At 51.6% G+C, this 19,429-nt stretch overlaps 1 protein-coding gene across 2 annotated transcripts in view; it reads left to right on the top strand.

Annotated features, from left to right (window-relative positions):
• The first annotated feature begins 875 nt into the window (after positions 1-875).
• CADM3 (cell adhesion molecule 3) overlaps positions 876-19,429 on the top strand; it is a 29,524-nt gene continuing 10,970 nt past the window's right edge. Inside the window, exons 1-2 of one of the 2 annotated variants that reach the window (XM_047704457.1) lie at positions 876-1,115; positions 18,738-18,839. In XM_047704457.1, coding sequence (XP_047560413.1) covers positions 1,034-1,115; positions 18,738-18,839 — 184 coding nt within the window. In that variant the 5' untranslated portion in view covers positions 876-1,033. The remainder of the gene's footprint in view (positions 1,116-18,737; positions 18,840-19,429) is intronic. The other variant, XM_047704458.1, reaches the window with a different exon arrangement.

Here is a 19,429-nt window from a genome sequence, read left to right as displayed (position 1 = left end):
CACAGAGGCATGGCTCCGTAAAGAAGGCCGATCAGAGCATTCACCCAAGAATCTTACTTATTAAAACTTGAGAAGAATGAGCTCCTCCGGAAGACTGAGAAAGAAGCAAAAATACGGGGGAGGGGGGAAGGGCTGAGAGGGAAGGGAGGGTAGGCAGGACGAAGGTGAAACTACAGAGTTGCTCTGGAGGCTGCTTACTTGGGCAAGACTCTGGAGTGGGTTTTAGAGGGGGTCAGTGCTTGAACAAGGGGTTGAGGGAATGTGGATTCCCATGGCCTGGGGGTTTGCTGGAAGAAGGCTTTCAAGGGAAATTGCCTGGGGCCGCACACTGTTGCTGGACAGATAACTGGGCTGGGGCTGGGGGGCTCTTGGGTCAGAGGAGCTAGGGAGGTGTGCGTTTAGGAGAATGGGCAGGGTAACTGGCTACCCGTGGGGAGATGTCGCTGGGCAACACTCCTGATAGCCCCCCCACCCAGGCTCATGGGGTTCCCCAGTTGCCAAAAGAGGGAGGGCGGGGCCGGAGGATCTCTGGCTAGTGGGCACGCCCTTGCCCAGGCCTGCAGTGGCTGCTCTCGCCAGCTGGCCCAAGGCCCTGCCCGGCTCCCCTCCCTCCACCCAAGCCTAAGAGGGGTGCGAGCCCGGTCCCACTGCTGAGCCAGCTCCCTCCCTAGGCTCCACACCCGCGCCGGGCTGGCGGAGCTCCCGGGGGAGAAGGTGGAAGGCACCACGAGGGCGCGGAGGGGGTGTGGGAGGCGGGGGGAGTGGGGAATGCGGCAGCTTGGCCCCCCCGCGACCAGCCCAACCCCCCGCCGCCCCCCCTCCACCTCCAACGGAATGGTTTGCTCCGAGCGCCCTATTTAATCCCCGCGACTGCAGCAGCGCCGGCTCCCTCCCGGTCCCCGCCTCGGCCCCGGGCTCCGAAGCGGCTCGGGGGCGCCCAGTCGGTCAGCGTCGTCGCCCACCCCCTGCCCAGCCCCCGCCCCCGGGGACCCAGGCTCGCCAGCGCGCAGCGGGGAGCCGGCCGGGACGCGCCATGGGGGGCCCCTCCGCCCTGCCCCTGCTGCTGCTCCTCGCCTGCTGCGGGGCGCCCGGCGGGGCCAACCTCTCCCAGGACGGTGAGTTTGGGTGGGGAGGGGGAGGCGCTGGGGTGGGGGGATACCGGGGCGGGGGCTCCGATCCCAGCGGGGCCGGGGGGAGCCTGTGGGCTTTGTCTGGAAGCGGGGTTCCAGTCGCCGCCGCCGCTGTACCCGGGTGGGTCTGCCCCGGCATCCGTGTCGGTGTGGGGCTGGGCTGTGCCGGCCGTGCACCTGCCGTATGCCTTGCTGTCTGCGTGTGCACCGGGCTCGCTCTGCTCGCAGCAGCCCGGGCTCTGGCTGTGCCGATGTCCGTGTGCGTGTGTCTGGGTGTGCGCGTCTGTGTTGGTGTCTGCCTCTGCGTTTCTGTGTCAGTATCTGTGTGTATGTCTGTGTCAGTGTGTGTTGGGGGCGGAGTGAGATCTGTCGCCGGTTCAGTCAGGGCGTGTGTCGGGGGTTTGTGTATGTGTCTGGAAGGGTTGGATAGCCAGTGCAAACCCCCAAACTGCTGTATGCAAACATCGCCCCCCCTGCCCCCCCCCACCAGCGGCGCAGCTCCGAGTGGGCAGGGAAGGGGGCCTGGGTGAGGCTGCCGAGGGGGGCGTGGGCAAGGAAGGGGGGGGCTTCTCCTTGGAGCAAAACAACAACACAGGGCGGGGGGCCCTAGGATGGCAGTATCCCTAGCGGTGGCAGCAGCTGGGAAAAGAAACCCAGACAGGAGCGGAGGAGGTGGGGGAAGGTTGGGCAAAAGGAAGGATCAAGATATGGAAGGAGGATTGCCGAGAAAACCAAAGCTGTCCTGGGGTAAGCACTGATTTTGCCAGATTTTGGGGTGGGGTAGCTCGCCTGGTCTCCTTTGCCCCAGGTGGGAACTCAAACCTTCTTGGGTTTGTCAGGGACGAGACAAGGAAAAGAGTGGGGGCAGCAGGGATGGCGGGGCCAGGGCCAGGGGACTTGGGGAAGAGCCCTCCCGCCCCTGGACTGGCTATGTAGGTCAGCCCTGTGGGGGCCCCTCGGTTTTCTTAAAGGCTGCTAACGGTTCATGGGGTGGCAGGGTACAGTTTGTAGGGAGCCCAGGAAGGGAGCCATGGCTCTGAGCCTCAGGTCCCCAGAGGAGGGAGGGCAGGCAGGAGAGGGACTAACTAACGGAATGCATCGCCTGGTCTTCTCCGCCCAGTCAGAGGAGGGCTGGGCTGCCTTGGGGGAGAGGGGGACAGGACCCTCTGCGGAGCAAAGGATGTGGGGGGAGTGAGAGAGAGGGTGGTGGCTATGCCCGGACAGATGCCAACGAAAAACAGAAAGAACCGCAGGGGAGGAGAAAGGGGAGGCGGCTCCTGGGCTATGGACCCAGTGGCCAGCAGGGATGGGCATAGGCCAGGCGGGGCGGGGGTGGAGAGGGGAGGGGTTGAAACTGGGGAGGATGATGTAAAGAATTTCATCTGAAGAAAACAGGCGGAGAGCCAGGGTGCCGGAGGAATAATTGCTCCGTCTCCCCTGACCTCCTTCCCCAGCCCTGTCTCCATCCCCGTAAAGGAGCTTCAGTTGGGATGAAGACGCTGGGGATCCCCTCCCTGTAGCTGGCTGGCTGACCTCCTTCCATGCCTCCCCCATCAACACCCCAAAGGGAGTCCCCACCCCGGTCAACCACAGAGACAGCAGCCCCTCCCCTCCGTGGAATCCCCCTTCCCAGAGAACTGCAGTCATGACCCTATCTCACTGAGGAAGTGAGGAGAGTCCAGGGGCCAGCTAGGTGCAAGGCAAGGAGAGATTGCTGGTTGTACGTCTCAGTAATGATTCTCTACTAGGCCTTGACTTTCAGCTACAGCCCCTGGATTTCTCGTCCCACTAACTGCATTCAGCATAGGCAGTGTGACCCCAAACTGTACCTGTTCAGTAGTGGGGATAGATGGTCCCAGCCTGGGGCCCAGAGTCACCCCAGAAAGCTGGAAGCTCTTCAGCTCTAGGACATAAACATCGTAGAACAGAGTTACTCTGTATATAGCCAAGTCTTTCTTCACCAAACACAGTATTATATCTTGGCCCTTGATTCGGGAGCCCAGCATTACTTAGGTGTTGGGTTGAGAGGAAGAGAAACCCTCTGCCCTCACATTTATAAAACATCCCAGCAGTGTTGGAGGGAAAGAGTACGAGGCACTAAGTTGGGAATGGAGAATTTCCAGAGGAGCGGTCAGGAAGTCAGAGATGGGGAGGGAGGTCTGTTCCCAAGGAAGAATCAAATGAAACCTCATTTTCCTTGTAGAGAGTTATCTGTCTGGATAGTGGACATATGTCTGATGTGCAAAGTCCTGGGACTTACTGGTGTACAAGACATACAGCCACACACAGTCTTTACCTAAATTAATTCCACCTCTTAATTTCTGGACCTAAAAGGGCCAGCTCTGATGCAGGAGGGAGTAGTTCAGCTCTGAGACTCATGGGTGGTGGTCTTGATAACCATTCTGACCAGGATCCTGCAGAAGGTGGGTGTGGTACCCCTGACGTGGCCTGGGTCCCCTGGCAGAGGGCAAGGCAGTGTATAGTCTCCCTGACAATGTTTGCCCAAAACGAGATGCGACATAAAAGCATGAGCACAACATGCTCTAACACATGGAGGCTTGAGTGGTCTTGGGTGTGTGGTGGAGTAGCTAGTTCCACGCAGAGGGAGGGAAACAAATGTCAGGTGCTGCTGGGATACAGAGAGCCCTGGAGGAGGGTTCATAAGGCTGAACAGGGACTGAGAGGCTGGAGAAGGGCGGGAAATATTATGGGAACCTGACCATTCGTGCTGTAGCTCGAGGTCCATGACCTGTTTGCCCACTCAGTTTGCCACCTGCCCCTTCCCTCTCACATTTCCCCCCTAGTCCCGGCAAAAGCTGGCAACCCCAGGTTTGGTAGGTAGGAACCCCATGAACTTAATGTGTTCTGTGATAATCTCTGATAAGCAGCTCAATATTCAACACTGTGACCAACCTTCCTTGGGCTCCTCCTTCTCCAGTCATTTCCGGAACCCTGGGAGCTGAGCGAGTGTAGAGGATGGGTGAACAGCCTGACTTTGCTTCAGCCTGTAGCAATTTAACCTTGCACCGCACTGCCCCACACATGAATATCTTTCCCTTTCCAGTGACCTTCTGTCCACTGCCATCCATTCTTCAGCCCCCTGGCCAGGTGCCCAGTGTAGAGCTCATGCCCAATGTGCCGGAGAAGTCCAGAAAGCATTCACTCCAGAGCTGCCCTCGGGTCTGCTTGGCAGACCTCCTCCATTCTGCTTCTTCCTCCCTGCAGCTGTAACCGTTCTGTTCCTGTTCCCATGCTCTCCCTAGTACAGCTGTAGCCCTTGGGAAGGATAGACATGCGTTTTCCTGGCACTGAGAAGTTGAGGCCTTCAGAGAGAGGCTGGTGTGGCAGGGATCTGTGATCTCCATGCAGAACCAGTCTATCTGACAAGGGCTCCAAGCTGTGACATGTCCGCTGGCCATCCAGAGTCCCACCAAGGGCTCTGCCCCCAAGCTCTCTCTGGCACTAGGCAGCACTGCTGGTCAAAGGATTTTTTTCCAGGACTAGGACAGTGATTTTCTCACTTTAAGTTTTAGTATATGTGCTGCCGAAGCGAGCACTCACTTTAAGTTTTGAAGATGTGAAATTCCTTTATCACATAAGAAAAACAGATCAAAGGAGAATTGTTCTTCTGGAAAGAGAGAAGATAGACCTGTGGGTCTTTTACCCTTCTTCCTATCTCCCCCCTCCACTCCCAACAATCTTGACCCCCGAGTGCTCTGCTACACACAGCTTGAGGTCCTCTGTCCTCGCCTGACAGCAAGGAAGCCTGCCCACTGCCCTCAGATGCTCTCTCCTTCTTCTTCCAATTGAGGAAGACTGGAGGTCCAAGTCTAATTTCAAGAGTGCCTTGTTGGAGACATTCCCTCTTCACTTGGAGAGTGACTCACAGTCCTGCAGCCATAAAATTTCACAGATGGCATCTTTGGGTGTGCTGGTCACTTTGCAATAGCAGATTGGGTAGTTGTGCCATTGTTCTGTAGATCTTGAGATCTGACGTTGGTACTCCTCACCGATAGTACTTCCTTATAGTCCACATACGATGCAGAAGGGGATCAAAAGCTGCTTGTCCTTAAGTCACATGCTAGGACCAATATTTTCACAGTTATCACTAAAGAGGTAAATCTTCAGGGTGCGGGGGGAACATTGGCTGTGAGGCATAACATTCTTTGTTGTTTCCTGCTTCAGTAAATTGCTCTATGATCCCTACTCTGTCATCTGCTTCTCAGTAAGGGAATGTCACCTAAGGATGGTGACCTAGGTTGCAGATTCTCCATGAAAGCAACTGGTGGCCTGGACTACTTCCTTACTTAACCACTGAATGAAACATCCCCAAGGCATTAGAAAATTTTGGTAATTTTATCTCCCTCTCTCATTTTTCATGTTAAAATTTAACATTTCCTGTTTAACCACTGGCTATAAGCCCATATACTGGAACATTCTGTTTCCTGGATGAGGTCATGTCCTAGAGGTCTATGCATAAACTCTGAGAACAGCAATCCCCATGGGAATGCTTATAAGAGATAGAAAGAAACAAACCATCAGGAAAAGAGCCCAAAGAAACAAGCCATCCAATAAAGATTCAGGTCCCTAAAAACTCAGTCAAATTAAGAACAAAAACCCCAAGCAACTATAAAATAGAGAAGAGTTAAGTCTCTGGGGCCAAGGTCCTGCCTCTTCCTCTAGGATCAGCGGTAGTAATGATTCCTTACAAGGTCAGAACAAGCTGGTGCTCAGAGTTCCTATAACCCAAGTAAAAACCCAATCCAATCCTGCTATAACGAGGAGATCCATCCCATCTAGCACTGAGAAGCCAAGCCTTCCAGTGTCTCGAAGCTGCTGAGACTTTTGCAAAACAGAGGTTTAGCAAAGCTACATATTCTTCACTGCAGCAACAAGTACTGGAGAGAGAACTAGACTTGTCCCTTTACCAAAATTTATCTAAGTGTAAAGAGACTTACCAAATGTCCCAGCTATGTCATGAACACAAATGCCTTCTTAAGAGGCATGATCCACTCCTCTTTCCCACACATGATGAAGACTGGACTGTCCATGGCAATTTTGGGAAGGTTCAGGCACCTTGACTCTGGCACATCTCACAGCCTATCTGATGGTAAGACACACTTTGGTGTTGTCATGCCCTGGTGTCTCTGAGGGGACACAGGTCTGTGGCACTATTTCCCTCATTAGAAAGTACTTTTATTCATAATTGACTGTGGCAAATGAAAACCCCCTCCACCACCACTAATACTCAGGTAATCATCATAATTACTAAGGCTCATGTTGACAAACTCAGTCTGGTGGTGGTCCTCACTTTTTTTTTCATTTTATTTTATTTCTTTTCAGTGTCCCAAAATTCATTGTTTATGCACCACACCCTGGTCCTCACTTTTATATGATCTTGGAGATAGATAGATAGATAGATAGATAGATAGATAGATATCAGGTTCAAACAAAGTATTTCAGGAGGCCTTTTAGAGCAAGTGATGGGTATAGCATGATCCTAACAGAAGTCCTGATGTCTGTGGTTTCAGTCTGACTTCTGGAGAGCTGGATGCCTTAATCCATGATCCCTGTTCCCGTCTGCTTTTTGAGGAAGGAACTGGAGCTCTGAGCTCTCCATGGTGCTAGCCCCCACAGCCACTACAGGCTCTCTTTGCTGCTCTCCGTGGTCCTGCCCTCCCTCCAGACTTCCCAATTTCCACCTTTCCTAAGGTGCACCTCCTTCCCCTCACCACAAACACATATGATCTTGGCAATGATCCCTGACCAGCTCCACCAGGAAGAGGGGACCAAACCTTGAGATATACATATGAAAGGTGCTCACGACCACCTAAACAACTGTAGAAAGGGGACAGAAAGAGCAAGTGACACTGAGGTTGAGAAGAAGAACTGTTTGAAATGCTCAGGAGACGAGGGCCTATGGTGACCTCAGATGGCCTTGGAAGAACTGGATGTTTTGCCATATGTGGAGTCATAAATGAAAAACAGAACTACAAGTAGTCCTGTTTTAGATTAAGACAGTATTGCTCATACACAGTAGTACCACATCTGCCCTGTAAGTGTGGAACACGTAAATGTGCCCCCCTCAGTTTGCTAAGTACGCCCCTCTTAAACCACCCTGAGCCTGATGACCAACTCAAACTGCCCTGTCACAGTGCTTATTTTCTCTTTTCCCTCAGCCTTAGCAGTGAATACAAAGATAATACATACTGATGAATTATCCGAATAGATAAGGGAGGAATTTAATATACGAGAGGCACCAAGACAAATACCAAAACCCTGACTCATGTCCCCCATCTTTACAACCATCTTATCCCAGAGGCCAAGTCCTTGGCCAAATCTCAAGAGGCGCGTCTTTATTTTTTTTTAATTTTTAAAAATTGTATTTATTTCTTTGACAGACAGAGATCACAAGCAGGCAGAGAGGCAGGCAGAGAGAGAGAGAGGTGGAGGCAGGCTCCCTGCTGAGCAGAGAGCCTGATGTGGGGCTCGATCCCAGGAACCTGGGATCATGACCTGAGCTGAAGGCAGAGGCTTAACCCACTGAGGCACCCAGGCGCCCCAAGAGGTGTGTCTTTAAACTGGACTCTGCTACTCTTTGGGGGTATCTGCCAATATTGATGATGTCATATGCAGCTAGGAGTGGAGAACGTTCACCCCCTGCCAGTCTGAGACTAGACAGCCTGTTCCTCCCATTACGCTGGAACCACACAAGCTTATCGTCCCCTACATGCTGATTTCCCCATATCAATTTCTCAGTAATAGTTCCTCTAAGAGTTAACACTGGTGAATGACCTACAACAGCATCTAGTTGGGGAGGCAAGCTTCCAGGATAAATTTCCAGGGCCCCTCTTCCATCTCCTCATGTGAAACAAGGAGAAACTTCATTCCTCAAGGACAGGTAATGGAAGTGATTTATCTTCATGAGCGAGCCTTCAGGAAGACAGAAGTTGGGTTACAGTAACAGCTGGAGTATCTCCTATCTAGTCATCTCTCTGAGCCCCCTGTCCTCATGGGCAGCAGACATGTTTCAGAAAGGATTCTAATGCAGAGCTTCCAATATTTTCTTTTCAAAATGTGTATCATTCTTCTGCACTGAGTTCCTCCCTCTGGGATTCCTTAAACCTCTCTCTCCCTGTCTCCCAGAGATCTCCAGGAGAATGATAAGAAAGCTAAACAACAAAAAGAACTTAAATGTAGTTCTTCTCTAAGGATTTATTTTTCCTTACCCCAGCTAGACCTGCACTATTTGTGTATTGATTGCTAATTATAAGCACCTTCGGTTCATTTACTTCCAGTTCAGGGTCAGGAAGGTCAGATGCATCACCTTGCCCTAGGGGAAAAAAGGAACAAGAAATGAAGGCTGCTCTCTCAGCCATTCATTTCTAAGCTAACCACTACTTAGCTCTGCACTTCCATCATATAATCCCAGATATTAGCTGGGCAGAGTGGGGAACCAGTACTTCCAATACCAGATTTCATTGTGAATGTGCAAATCCTGGCTTCCTACACTTATTTGTCTTCTTCTGTTGCCCCGATTCTTTGCATCCAATCCTGATTCTAGAATTCCAGCCAAAGCCTCATGGTAAAAGGCTCCAGAGAGTGAACTGGTTTCTAGAGTGTCTGACTGAAATACCTGGTACTTCTTAGAAACCCAGCAAGACTCTCCTAATTACACTGACGACAAGTAACTTGAGACTTAGCGTGGCTTAGGTCAACCTCCGAAGAGCCTAGAGCCAAGTTCTTTCCTTATTAGAAAACAAGAGGCCAGTTTTGCCATCTGCTCCTAACCAGTTGTCCCTCAGCAAATGCAAAAATGACAGTAGGACAATTGTATTCATTCTTACTAACTCTTACTCTAATTCCTAAGGATGAAGTCTCTCCAAACACATATTATGTGTTTTCTCCTCTGATCCCTATTCTATCATCTCAATCAAATATAAAAACCACCACTACTAAGCCCGTGGGCCTCACATATTCTCATTTATCCTCAATTACTGCTTCATGCCAACCCTTTTCTGGTTTCCAAGCCCTGGAGTCCAGTGTCAGTGACAGATGGCCTGAGCCTCAGCCCTTGGGAGGAGAGAGGATTCTGTCCCTCTCCTGGGGTTTTTGAGCAGAAGAGAGAGCCTAAATTCTGCTTTGGGGAGAATCTCTGAGTTTAAGCCATATGGTTTTCTGGAAGTAAGGGGTTCTGACTAATAATGGGCTGCGGAAAAGGGCTCTGTATCTGGGTCATAAGAAAAGCTGTGTTTGTGTCAGAAACAAATAAAAACAGAGATACAAATAGTGAAAACTCTAGCATGTGATGTGTGTTGAGGGACACATGCTGAATGAGAGAAAGAGGGTAACTCGGTTGGAATATATATGTACATCATGGAGAACAAAAACTGAGTATGGGGTGCCTGGGTGGCTCAGTGGGTTAGGCCACTGCCTTCGGCTCAGGTCATGATCTCAGGGTCCTGGGATCAAGTCCCGCATCAGGCTCTTTGCTCAGTGGGGAGTCTGCTTCCCTCTCTCCCTCTCCGCCTGCCTCTTTGTCTACTTGTGATCTCTCTCTGTCAAATAAATAAATAAAATCTTAAAAAAAAAAACTGAGTATATACCCTCCTCAGAGAAGGGACTCCATGAAGGTTTAAGAAAAGAACAGGAGATCTGTGAGGCCCCGTTGTGGGGACCATGAAGTCTGTAGCACGGAAGAATATGTCTGTTTCACAGAAGTGCTCAGCTGCCCCCGGAGGGGCCAAGTCAGGCTAATTGGACAACGTGCCACCCTCTGGAAAACACATTTTTTACGTGAAAAAAGTGAAAGGAAGAGATGAAGTCTGTTAGGACTGAGGGAGGGGGCCTGGAGCAGTGTGGGTGTGCAGAGCGGAACATATCTGTCTTCATGTAATGCTCCTCACGGCTGCCTTGAACCCCCCAGCCACACCTGACTCTCGTGACGCAGTGGAGGGAAATAGTAAAACTAGAAGCAGCAGAGATGAACGCTTTCTTGCCTGACTTCGAACAAGTAAAACTCTTCCCATCATTGTTATCCCCCACACCAAGCCAGTGGGCTGAGGTATCTAAAGTAGGACTTTCGCGCCAAGGAGAGTACAAGAGCCTGCCGAGAAAGGGAGGCCGTCCGTGCGCCCAAGCAGCCTGAGGCTCCGCAGCCCAGACTGGGTCCCTCAGGGAACCCGCTCTTTACCTCTCGCCCGTGCCCCGGGCTACCTTGCCCATTCCCAGTCCCTCCTTTTCTGCAAACATACTGTGTCCAGTAATCTGGTGGAATTCTGCATTCGTGTACTCCCCCCTGCCTCTGTTAGGTGTCCTTTCCCATGTATGTTCCAAGATGGGAGATTTTTCCCCGGTTCTATTCCATACGTGTGAAAGCAGAAAGGTAAATTTAGGGGAGGGGTATGAAGTACCTGCCCCTGGTTCAGGGGGACATCTCAGAGTTCAGACAAAGCCCAGCTTCCTGACTCCCGCATCAGCCTGCAGACCCCGGGTCCCACCTGTCCTGATTTCTGCGTGCGTGAGCGTGTGTAGGAGGGGAATGAGGAGGTGGGGTAAATGGACGCTCCCAAAATGGCTCAGAGCTACTGTCAAGGGAGTGATGTCATGCCCAGCCTTGCAGGCTTACCTGAGCAACAACGGGTGAGACAGCCCCCCTGCACAGACCCGGAGCAGCTCCTCCCGAGGCGTCCTCTTTGTTCTGCCTCATCCCCTCCCAGCCTCTTAGTCCAGAACAGTAGATGCTTGTCCCCAGGACACAGCCCAGTCCTGTGAGGAAAAAGCTCAGCCTGGGGAGGGCTCTTTGGGGATCAGATCGCCTTCCTCTCTGCCTCCCAAATGCAGTTCTTGCTACAAGACAGTACTGGCTACAGAGGGGCTTGTATCTGTGGGGGCCAGCCTGGGGCTCCCTCCCAGCGCTAATGCACCGAGAACACTGACTCAATAGCAAATCAAAGCAACAGCTGTCCCCACCTCCTTCTCCGCCACCCACTTCCCAGTCTCCGCTCCTCAGAATCTTAACTAAGTCTCTGAGGGGCCCCCTCAGCCTACCACAAGCCCACTTCTGCCTCCAGATTTTTCTCTCTCCTGAGCTCAAGAATAGGACATGCTCCTCTGCTTTCTCCCCTCCTGTAGCTGTCCCCCTCCTCACGGCCAGCCCTGCATCCCGCCACTCCCCACCGCCAGAGGCCAGCACACGTGTGTGCGCACACAGCCTGTCCTCAGTCAGCCTTTTCACAGCTAAGGGCAGGGAAGTGCCTTCTGCCTCTTGGTGTCCTCTCTGGAGAGATGTGGAAGCAGCCAGTAAGGCCCTGAGTCTGTGAAGATGCCATTCTTCACAGCTGCAGGAGCTCACACCTCATCTCATCCCACCTCTAACCTGCCTGGTGTTTAGGAGGCTTCTTTGCTTTGAGGTCCAGGGTCCTGGGGGGACTCGCTACCATACAGAGATGGGGAGCAGAGAGGGTAGATGTCACAGAAAGTAAAATCACACCAGCTGGTAACTTAGCCTCTGAATCCCTTGCCCCACAGGACTGCAACCAAATGACAGTAACCACTGGGGATGGGCTTCTAACCAGGGGTTCCACTGACTGCCTGTGTGACCTTGCCCAAGGGCTCAACCTCTCTGAGCCCTGGTTTTTCTTCTTTAAAATGAGATTTGCACCAGATGTTACTTTGGGTTTGTGTCACCTCTCAAAGTCTATGCTTCTAAGAATGATAGAGGAGAAAATATTTTGGGGAGGACTAGGCATAACAGAAGGAAGAAAGGAATCATTGTTTGCTAAGAGGGGGTAAGAAAGGACATCGATTCCATCCTCTGTGTGAGAGAATCAAAAAGATTTTAGGATTAACTACCTCTGGCCATTAGGGGTCAGTAGAAAATGACCAGATGAGTTTTAGGAAATATACAAAATGTATTTATTCATGACATATTATAGTTTGGTACTTTTTTCTAACATTTGGAATAACAAAGTTTGCTTTTGGGGTTTTGGGGAGTTTTTTTGGTTTTTTGTTTTTTGGTTTGGTTCTCTTTTTTTAATGAAAAGAGGGTTAACACACAGATAAGCTTTTCTTCTTAACCCCACCCTCACACCCACCACAGGCGAGCTAGCCAACGAACCCAAAGATTCCCTCCTCCTCATTCAGCCTGGAAAAGCTTAGCCACACACCATTCCAAGCCCAGGAAACAAAAGCCTTTCATTTTCAATGACCTGCTTAGGATGGAACCAAAAGGCATCTGCCAACATTCAGTAATAAACCTGTTGAAGCCTGGACCAGCCCCTTCCAAACCTAAATCTCTTGGATTATCTACTAGCATAGGATCCCTGGTTCTGCAGATCTGAACCTCTTGGCCACGCTTCAGCAGGCCATGGGACAAATCAGCATAACAGGCACTTCTTCTAGCGAAGGTTCTCTTTCTCACTCTGTTTACCGTCTATTTTCACTTATATACTGCATGCCTCCTGGGACAGTACAGCAAGGCTGAGAGAGTTGTGCCTTCTGGGCCCAAGAGGCTTCTGGGAGCCAGAGGGAAAGGAGGTAAACAAGACTCCAGGAGGAAAAGCCAGACGGCAACAGAAAGAACAGAGGGAGGAAACGAGCAGTGGGGTCTCAGTGGCCCTGCCAGAGAGAGAGTGGAGGGGAGGCCGAAGTGACAGAGGCAGGCTGCTGGGGCGTGACTGAGCTCCCAAGTCCCACAGGAACCATGAGCTGGAGCATCCCTGAGCTCAGCCAGGTCACCCTTTAGGCGATCCTGGAACCTGGGCGGGGATAGAGGCCGATCCCAGTGGAGCCACAGAGAGAGCAGGAAACATACCTGGAAAGACAGGAAATCCCAAATTGACAAAACTCCCACCTCTCATGACCCCAGCTTTTGTCTGACTGCACTATAGTATAGAGAGAAAGAAAGAGGGATTGAGAGCTCAGGGGAGGACAGAGTTCGAAAGGGACAGAAAGTGGAAGTAAGAGTTTTTCGACACTCAGGCCCTCAGTGCCCTAGACAAGAACCACCACGGTAACATCAGCAGAAGTAGCGTAATTCCCAGCAGCACACGAGGAAGTGTAAAAGTATGAAACAAATTCTTTTTCGATCAGGGTGTTGTGCTCTAAATTCTCTCAGGTCAAAGGGACTCCCCCCAGATCTCAGAGTTAGCATCTAAATCAGTACCCACACAGGACTGGCCCACCTTCCTCCAGACAGAGAATCGGACATTCACGGTTAAACGTGAGGCTCTGGGCACACAGCAAAGGTCCAGGGACTGAGTTCTAAATCTGATTTTGCCAGACCCATTCTCTTGTGGGTGTGATCCACACGTACACAAGGATTCACGAGTAGCTCAGGTTAGAGAGGAACCCAAGAGAGATCCCCTGGCCGGGGCACCTTGTAAAGGGTGTGGGTAAATGAACCTAAAAGTGGGTCCCTTCAGTATTTTGGGCCACAGCCCCCAGTGTGTTTTTCCCTTGGAGATAACACTCCTCCACCCACCTGTCATGGTAGTCGTGAGGAATAACAAGTAGGCTGGGATGAAGAATATTTTTAACTGTGGAGTTAGAAATGCTGACTCATCACATCACCATTGCCATCACCATCATCATCAACTCCTACTCAGGGAGCTGGTTTTCTCTAGTCAGGAAAGCGAAGCTCTGGACCCAGGTGTCTGCAAGGCCGGCAGTGGTGACCTGGGAGCGCGTCGTCCCTGTCCCTCCATCCCACCTGTGACCCTGTTCACGGGCCTTAGGGCAACGCACCATAGATTCCCAGAACAGACAGGGCAGGGAAGACATGAACCGAGCAATCGGGACTCATACTGGCACATTCTCTCAGGCGTCCCTCCTAGCATCCCTCAGACAGGAGACATTCTACATTGCCATTCATTGGCGTCGCTCATTTATTTATTCAATAAATATTTATTGAGCGCTTACTCTTTGTGAGGACATGTGTTATGAGTGAAAACCTAAGTCACAGGTAGCACTGCACTTCAAGGGCGCGCTGCTCAGTCCCCAGTTCCCACCTCTGCTAGTCTTAATGTGAACAATGCATCAGAAGGACATGGGTGGGGGAAAAGGCTACTTTGTCCTTTAAAATGCCAGGAGTCCTAAAGATACTAGAACCCGCGGATAAATAAACCAGGAATTAAGAAACCCCCAAGGCAACTGAAGGCAAACAAGACACTCTTTTGATTTTCAGCCCAGACACTGGAGTCCCATGAAAATGTGAGAGGATTCTGTTGGTTTTAACTACACGCATCTGCTGCTTGGTTAACGGAAAAGTCCCCCATTGTAAAGCTCTTGGGGGTAAATGAAGTATCCCCCAGAGGTATAGATGAAGCCACATGAAGAAATCCAATTAACAAGGAAATTCGGCGAGTGTAAGCCGTCCCATCACCACACAAGCCCCCATTCCCAACTTGCTACATTGTTACATTGATCATTTTACAGATGAGCCTGTGAATATTGTTTCGTGAGCCACCCCAGCAGCAATGCAGGAAAGAATCTTGACCCCTAGAAACCCTGTTCTCCCTCCTACACACACACACACACACACACACACACACACACACAGAGGGAGACAGTGCAGCAGAGATGTGCATGAAGTCTGGGCTCTGAGGTCAGAGGGGTCTAAGTTTGACGACTGTCCCATCCCAACACTTACTGGCTACATCACGTGGATGAATTACTTAACTTTTCCGAGTCCTCGCCAACTCATCCTTAACGTGTGCATGATAATACCTGTTCTGGATAATGATTACAGAGCACCTAACTTGGGCTTTGACGCACACAAGGTGATCAATAAATATCGATCCCCACCCTGTTGTAGCTCCTAGAGCTTCAGCCTCAGGATGGTCTACCCTCTCCTGTGTCCTATTTCTTCCTCCTCCTGTTTGGTTTGCTGGTCCCTCTCAACTGGCAGAGGCTGAGCCGAGTTCTCACAACAGAAGACGCTCAGCATCTTGGATTAATTTATTAAATATGTATTATTATGCCCCTCCCATGTGCAGTCTGCTGCATTAGAGTCAATGGTGGATACAGAGATGAATCAGATATCAACCCCACCTGTGGAATCTTTATAGTTAGGAGGGAAGCCAAACTTCCTGTACCACACAGAGCAATGCACAGCTTAAGAAAAGTAGATCAAGTGTTGCAACTCAGAGAAACCAGAAGCTAGTTCCATCTGGGACAATTAAGGAAGACTTCTCAGAGGCAGTGCCACAGAGGGTAGGCTTTAAGCACTGGTGGGGCTTAGATGTATGAAGATGGGTGGAGGGCATTATCAGCAGGGTTATGGTAGGAAAGGGAATGTAGGCAGGAAAGCCAAGGGTTTATACAAAACTCAGACTGGCATCATGTCTGGGATACGGGTAGGATAAAGGAAAAACAAAGCTGGAAATCACAATGGCATCAGACTGCCCAGGATCTCGAAGGCCAGCCCAACACATTTGAGTATTATATGCAGACCATGGGATTCAGTGAAGCCTCAGAAGCAGAAAGACCACAAGGCCCATTTGAATAGAATCTCTTCACTGCTTTTCCCTATGATTAGCCTGATTTCATCCCCCCCACCCCCCACGACACCCACACACAAGGGGCTCTGTGGTCCAGACTGCACTGCCCTCCAGTGTCCTGCCTGAGCAGAAGGTCAACTGTGTCCACTGCAGAAGTGTCCGATGCCACCCTTTCAGAGGGCTCCTGAGCTTTCCCTTGCAGTTGGAGTGCACGGAAGGAATCTACGCTAATGTCATAAATGAACAGCACAATCTGAACCCAAAGTCACAAGGCCTTTGCAACCCCGGTCATAATTTCTGCTACTTATCCATGTTTCTGTTAATAGCATTATAATCCCTTGTCCACTGCTGGGAGCCATTCTGAATTTATCATTACAGGTGCACAATGTTATAAGAACAGTGAGGAAACTTTCAGGCATACTAACAGTTCTCAAGAGAAGACATGAGATCATAAGTAGTTTTCAGAACTAGAGGGAGAAATATCACTGCAGCAGGGAAAGGAAAAAATAAAAACATACACACATACACAGTTATATGTTCACCGGCTTCTTAAAACGCTACAAACCAGACTGAGTTCCCTGGAAATCTACAGACAATGTAGACCATTTATTGGAGAGTATCCGTTTTAATTATCAGTCCCCTCATCTGCACCATTCAATGTGGTTTGAATGGCCTACCTTCCCATGTCCCATATTCATCCTACAGAGGGGGAGAAAATGCCAACGAAAGCCGGGAGGAGGGGAGAGTCAAAAAAAATAGAAATAGGGGAGAACACCGAGGGAAGGCAGCAAAAAGCACAGAGGAGAGAAGGAGCAGGAGAGTGGAGACGAAATCCGTGCTGCGGTTGGGCATATCCATCCCCTGCATGACTGCCAGTGGACCCAGCACAGCACCAGGTGTGTCTGAGTGAGTGACCAGAGCCAATTTAATGCACCAGGAACCCGATCTGCCCTAAGAGCTGAAGCTACGAAGCTGAATAAGGTCAGGCCTCTGCTCTTCACCAGCTCAGAGTTTAGATAGGGAAACTGATCAGCAAACAAGTGGACAGTGGCACAATGGGCAGAAATGCCACACGAAAGAGAAAGGAGCTGCTGGAAAAGCTTTGAGAGCCCCCGGGGAGAGAGAAAGGAGATTCTTGAGAGGTGCGCTGTTTGTGTGCCTCTAGGTAAGCCACGGGACCTCTCTCAACCTCATCTCTAAAAAGCGATTGTTTGGCTGCCCGTCTCTCAAGGTCGTTTTGTCAGCCAGTGAACCGGTGGCTGAAGATCCGCCCTGCAAACTGAAAAGTCCTGTGCCAAAGTTTCAGATGGCTATTCCCTCCGCTCACCTGAGCAAAGGCCTGTTCTGTGCCCACTGCACACAGCACCAGGACTGGGGGTGGGCATCTGAGCACTGACTCCTCTCTGGCTTCTCCTTGTCCCTCTAGCACCCCAATCTGCCTTTCCACCCCCTCTGTCCAAGCACCCACAAATACACAACCTGGAAAAGATCAAACACTCACCAGCGTCAGGTTGCCTCCAGCCTTTAAGTCTGCGGAAGGCAGCGGGCAAGGGCCTGGCGCAGGGTGGGGTGGGGTGGGGGGCACTGCAGGGTCTGAGAGCCCCCCGCCCACCCCGTGCCAGCACTGGCCACCTCTCCGGGCAGCCTCAGCCTTCTTGCCTCCCTTCACCAACACTTTGCCGCCTGCTTCTCTCCACGGGGTGCAGGTGCTCCGCTGTCTCGTCTCTACTCTCCTCCCCATTTGGGCATTGGTGCTTCTCCTCTTGGAGATGTTTTCTCGAATCTCCTGGAGGGTGTGTGTGAGGGCCCCTGGAGGCCGCTGACCCTTGGAGGCGCTCTCAGGCCCTAGCCCTCTTTCTCCGCCTCTCCCCTCCCTTCCCCTGCTCCCCACCCCCACCTGCCCCGTCTCCCCTTCATTCGAATTCCGCAATGCCCCCCTCGTCCCGCTCCCTATCTTCAGGCCCACCTTTCAGTCTGATCTCGCACCCCTGGCCCGCATCCCCGACCCTGCCTAGCACCGCGGGGGCAGCGCTGGCCTGTCCGTTTCCCGCGCGCCCGCGGGTCTGCGGGCCAAGTTCCCGCGACTCCCGGCCCGGGACGCGCGGCGGCTCCGGACTCTGCTCGGCAGCCGATGACGTCACTGAGCCTTGCGCCGGTGATTGGCTAGTTCTGGGCCTGCGGCGGGAGACTTTGGCCGACTCTCGGGGCGGCTCTCTTTGTCCCCCGCGTCTTCAGGTGGAGCCGGGGAGCCGGTCCCTGGCGCGTGCGGCGTGTGTGCGGCGGCTGCAGGGGCCGCCGGCCGGAAGACTAGCGGTGACTCAGGCCCCGGAGTTGGCTGTAGCGGGCAAGGAGCAGAGCGGGGGCGGGGGGGATCAAGCGGGCAGCGGCCCGGGTGCCCCCGAGAGTCCCAGCTGCGCGCTAGCAGGTGGCCGCGGGGGCTCCCAGGCCTGCAGGAAGTCGTAGGGGCCTCAGCTGGAAAGCAGCAGAGCTCTGCACTTGGGATCAGGCTTACATTTCCAGTCTTCGCTCTTCCGTTTGTATGACCTTGGGCAAGTCCCTGCAGCCTGCTTCCACGCTGCAAAACAGGAACCAGCGCGTTTATTCCACAGGTCTACGAAAAGGGTTAAGAGTAAACTAATCAAGAGTAATCTAACGGTTAGATCTGTTGTTATTTTAGTAGATAATATGGTGTAGCGGAAAGGATCCTGGATAAAGAATGAAAAATATTCCTTTATCTTTCCTTTACTGAGATGACTTTCACCAAAGTGACTTTTAACCTCTGTAGGTTCGTTCCATTGTCCTCATCTGTAAAGTGGGAGAACCGGACCAGAGGACCTTTAAGGTCTCTTCTGGCTCTGACGTTGTATGACTGACTGGTAAAACTTAGCATCCTCCTTTTATCCCGCCTTCGGAGGAAGAGCTCACTTCCTTCTACGGGACTCTCATTAAATCTCTCCCCGTTGTGAGAAACCCACTTCTCTTAGGGATCCTGGCAAACCTGCTTTTCACTAAGGGCCTGCCCTCTCCCCGCCCCCAACCACCAAAGTGTCCCAGACCATAGCAGCAAATATGTAGGGCTCATCCTTGATGGAGATTCTCTCCCCAGGCTACTGGCAGGAGCAGGATTTGGAGCTGGGAACTCTGGCTCCACTCGGCGAGGCCATCAGCTCCACAGTCTGGAGCAGCCCTGACATGCTGGCCAGTCAAGGTGAGAATCCAGGCCCCTCATCTCAATGTCCCTCGGTCCCCTCCACCATCCTCACATCATCTCCCGCTCATGTTGCCTCTGCCCTGTGTGCTCACACCCCTCATTACCACGCAGCTCCATCTGACATCTTAGTCCTTAGTTCCACACCACCAACTTCTCTCGTACCCACACCTCTTCCCTACTCCAGTATAGAACCTCTCTATCCCCTCCACCTTTTTCCCCCCAAAGTAAAATGACTCCAGGAGGAGGGTATTACTCAGAATAAAGAGGTTCTGGAAGACACAATCGAGGTAGAATTCTTCAAAGAGACCCACAGATAAGGGGATCGATCGCTTGTCAAAACTTGGTATAGGGTGAGCGGTAAATGACAGGTTTCCCAAACCTTTCGTTCAGATGCTTCAGGGATAAATCATGTCCCAGTTTATTCAGCCAGCTCCATCTCTGGCTCACTAATCTTGAAGTCACCATTTAAATTTTCAAGCCAGGCAGTTACTTGAGGAACATTCCCATGAAAAGGCCACTGCATTGAGAGTCGAAGAACAGGGGCGCGGTCCCCATGGGAGTCCCTGGTTAGCAGAACGATCGTAGGC

This window comes from Lutra lutra, chromosome 15 (assembly GCF_902655055.1).
Source record: "Lutra lutra chromosome 15, mLutLut1.2, whole genome shotgun sequence".
Taxonomy (NCBI): domain Eukaryota; kingdom Metazoa; phylum Chordata; class Mammalia; order Carnivora; family Mustelidae; genus Lutra; species Lutra lutra.
The sequence above is the reverse complement of the archived record's forward strand: the minus strand, read 5'-3'. Positions and strand labels throughout refer to the sequence as shown.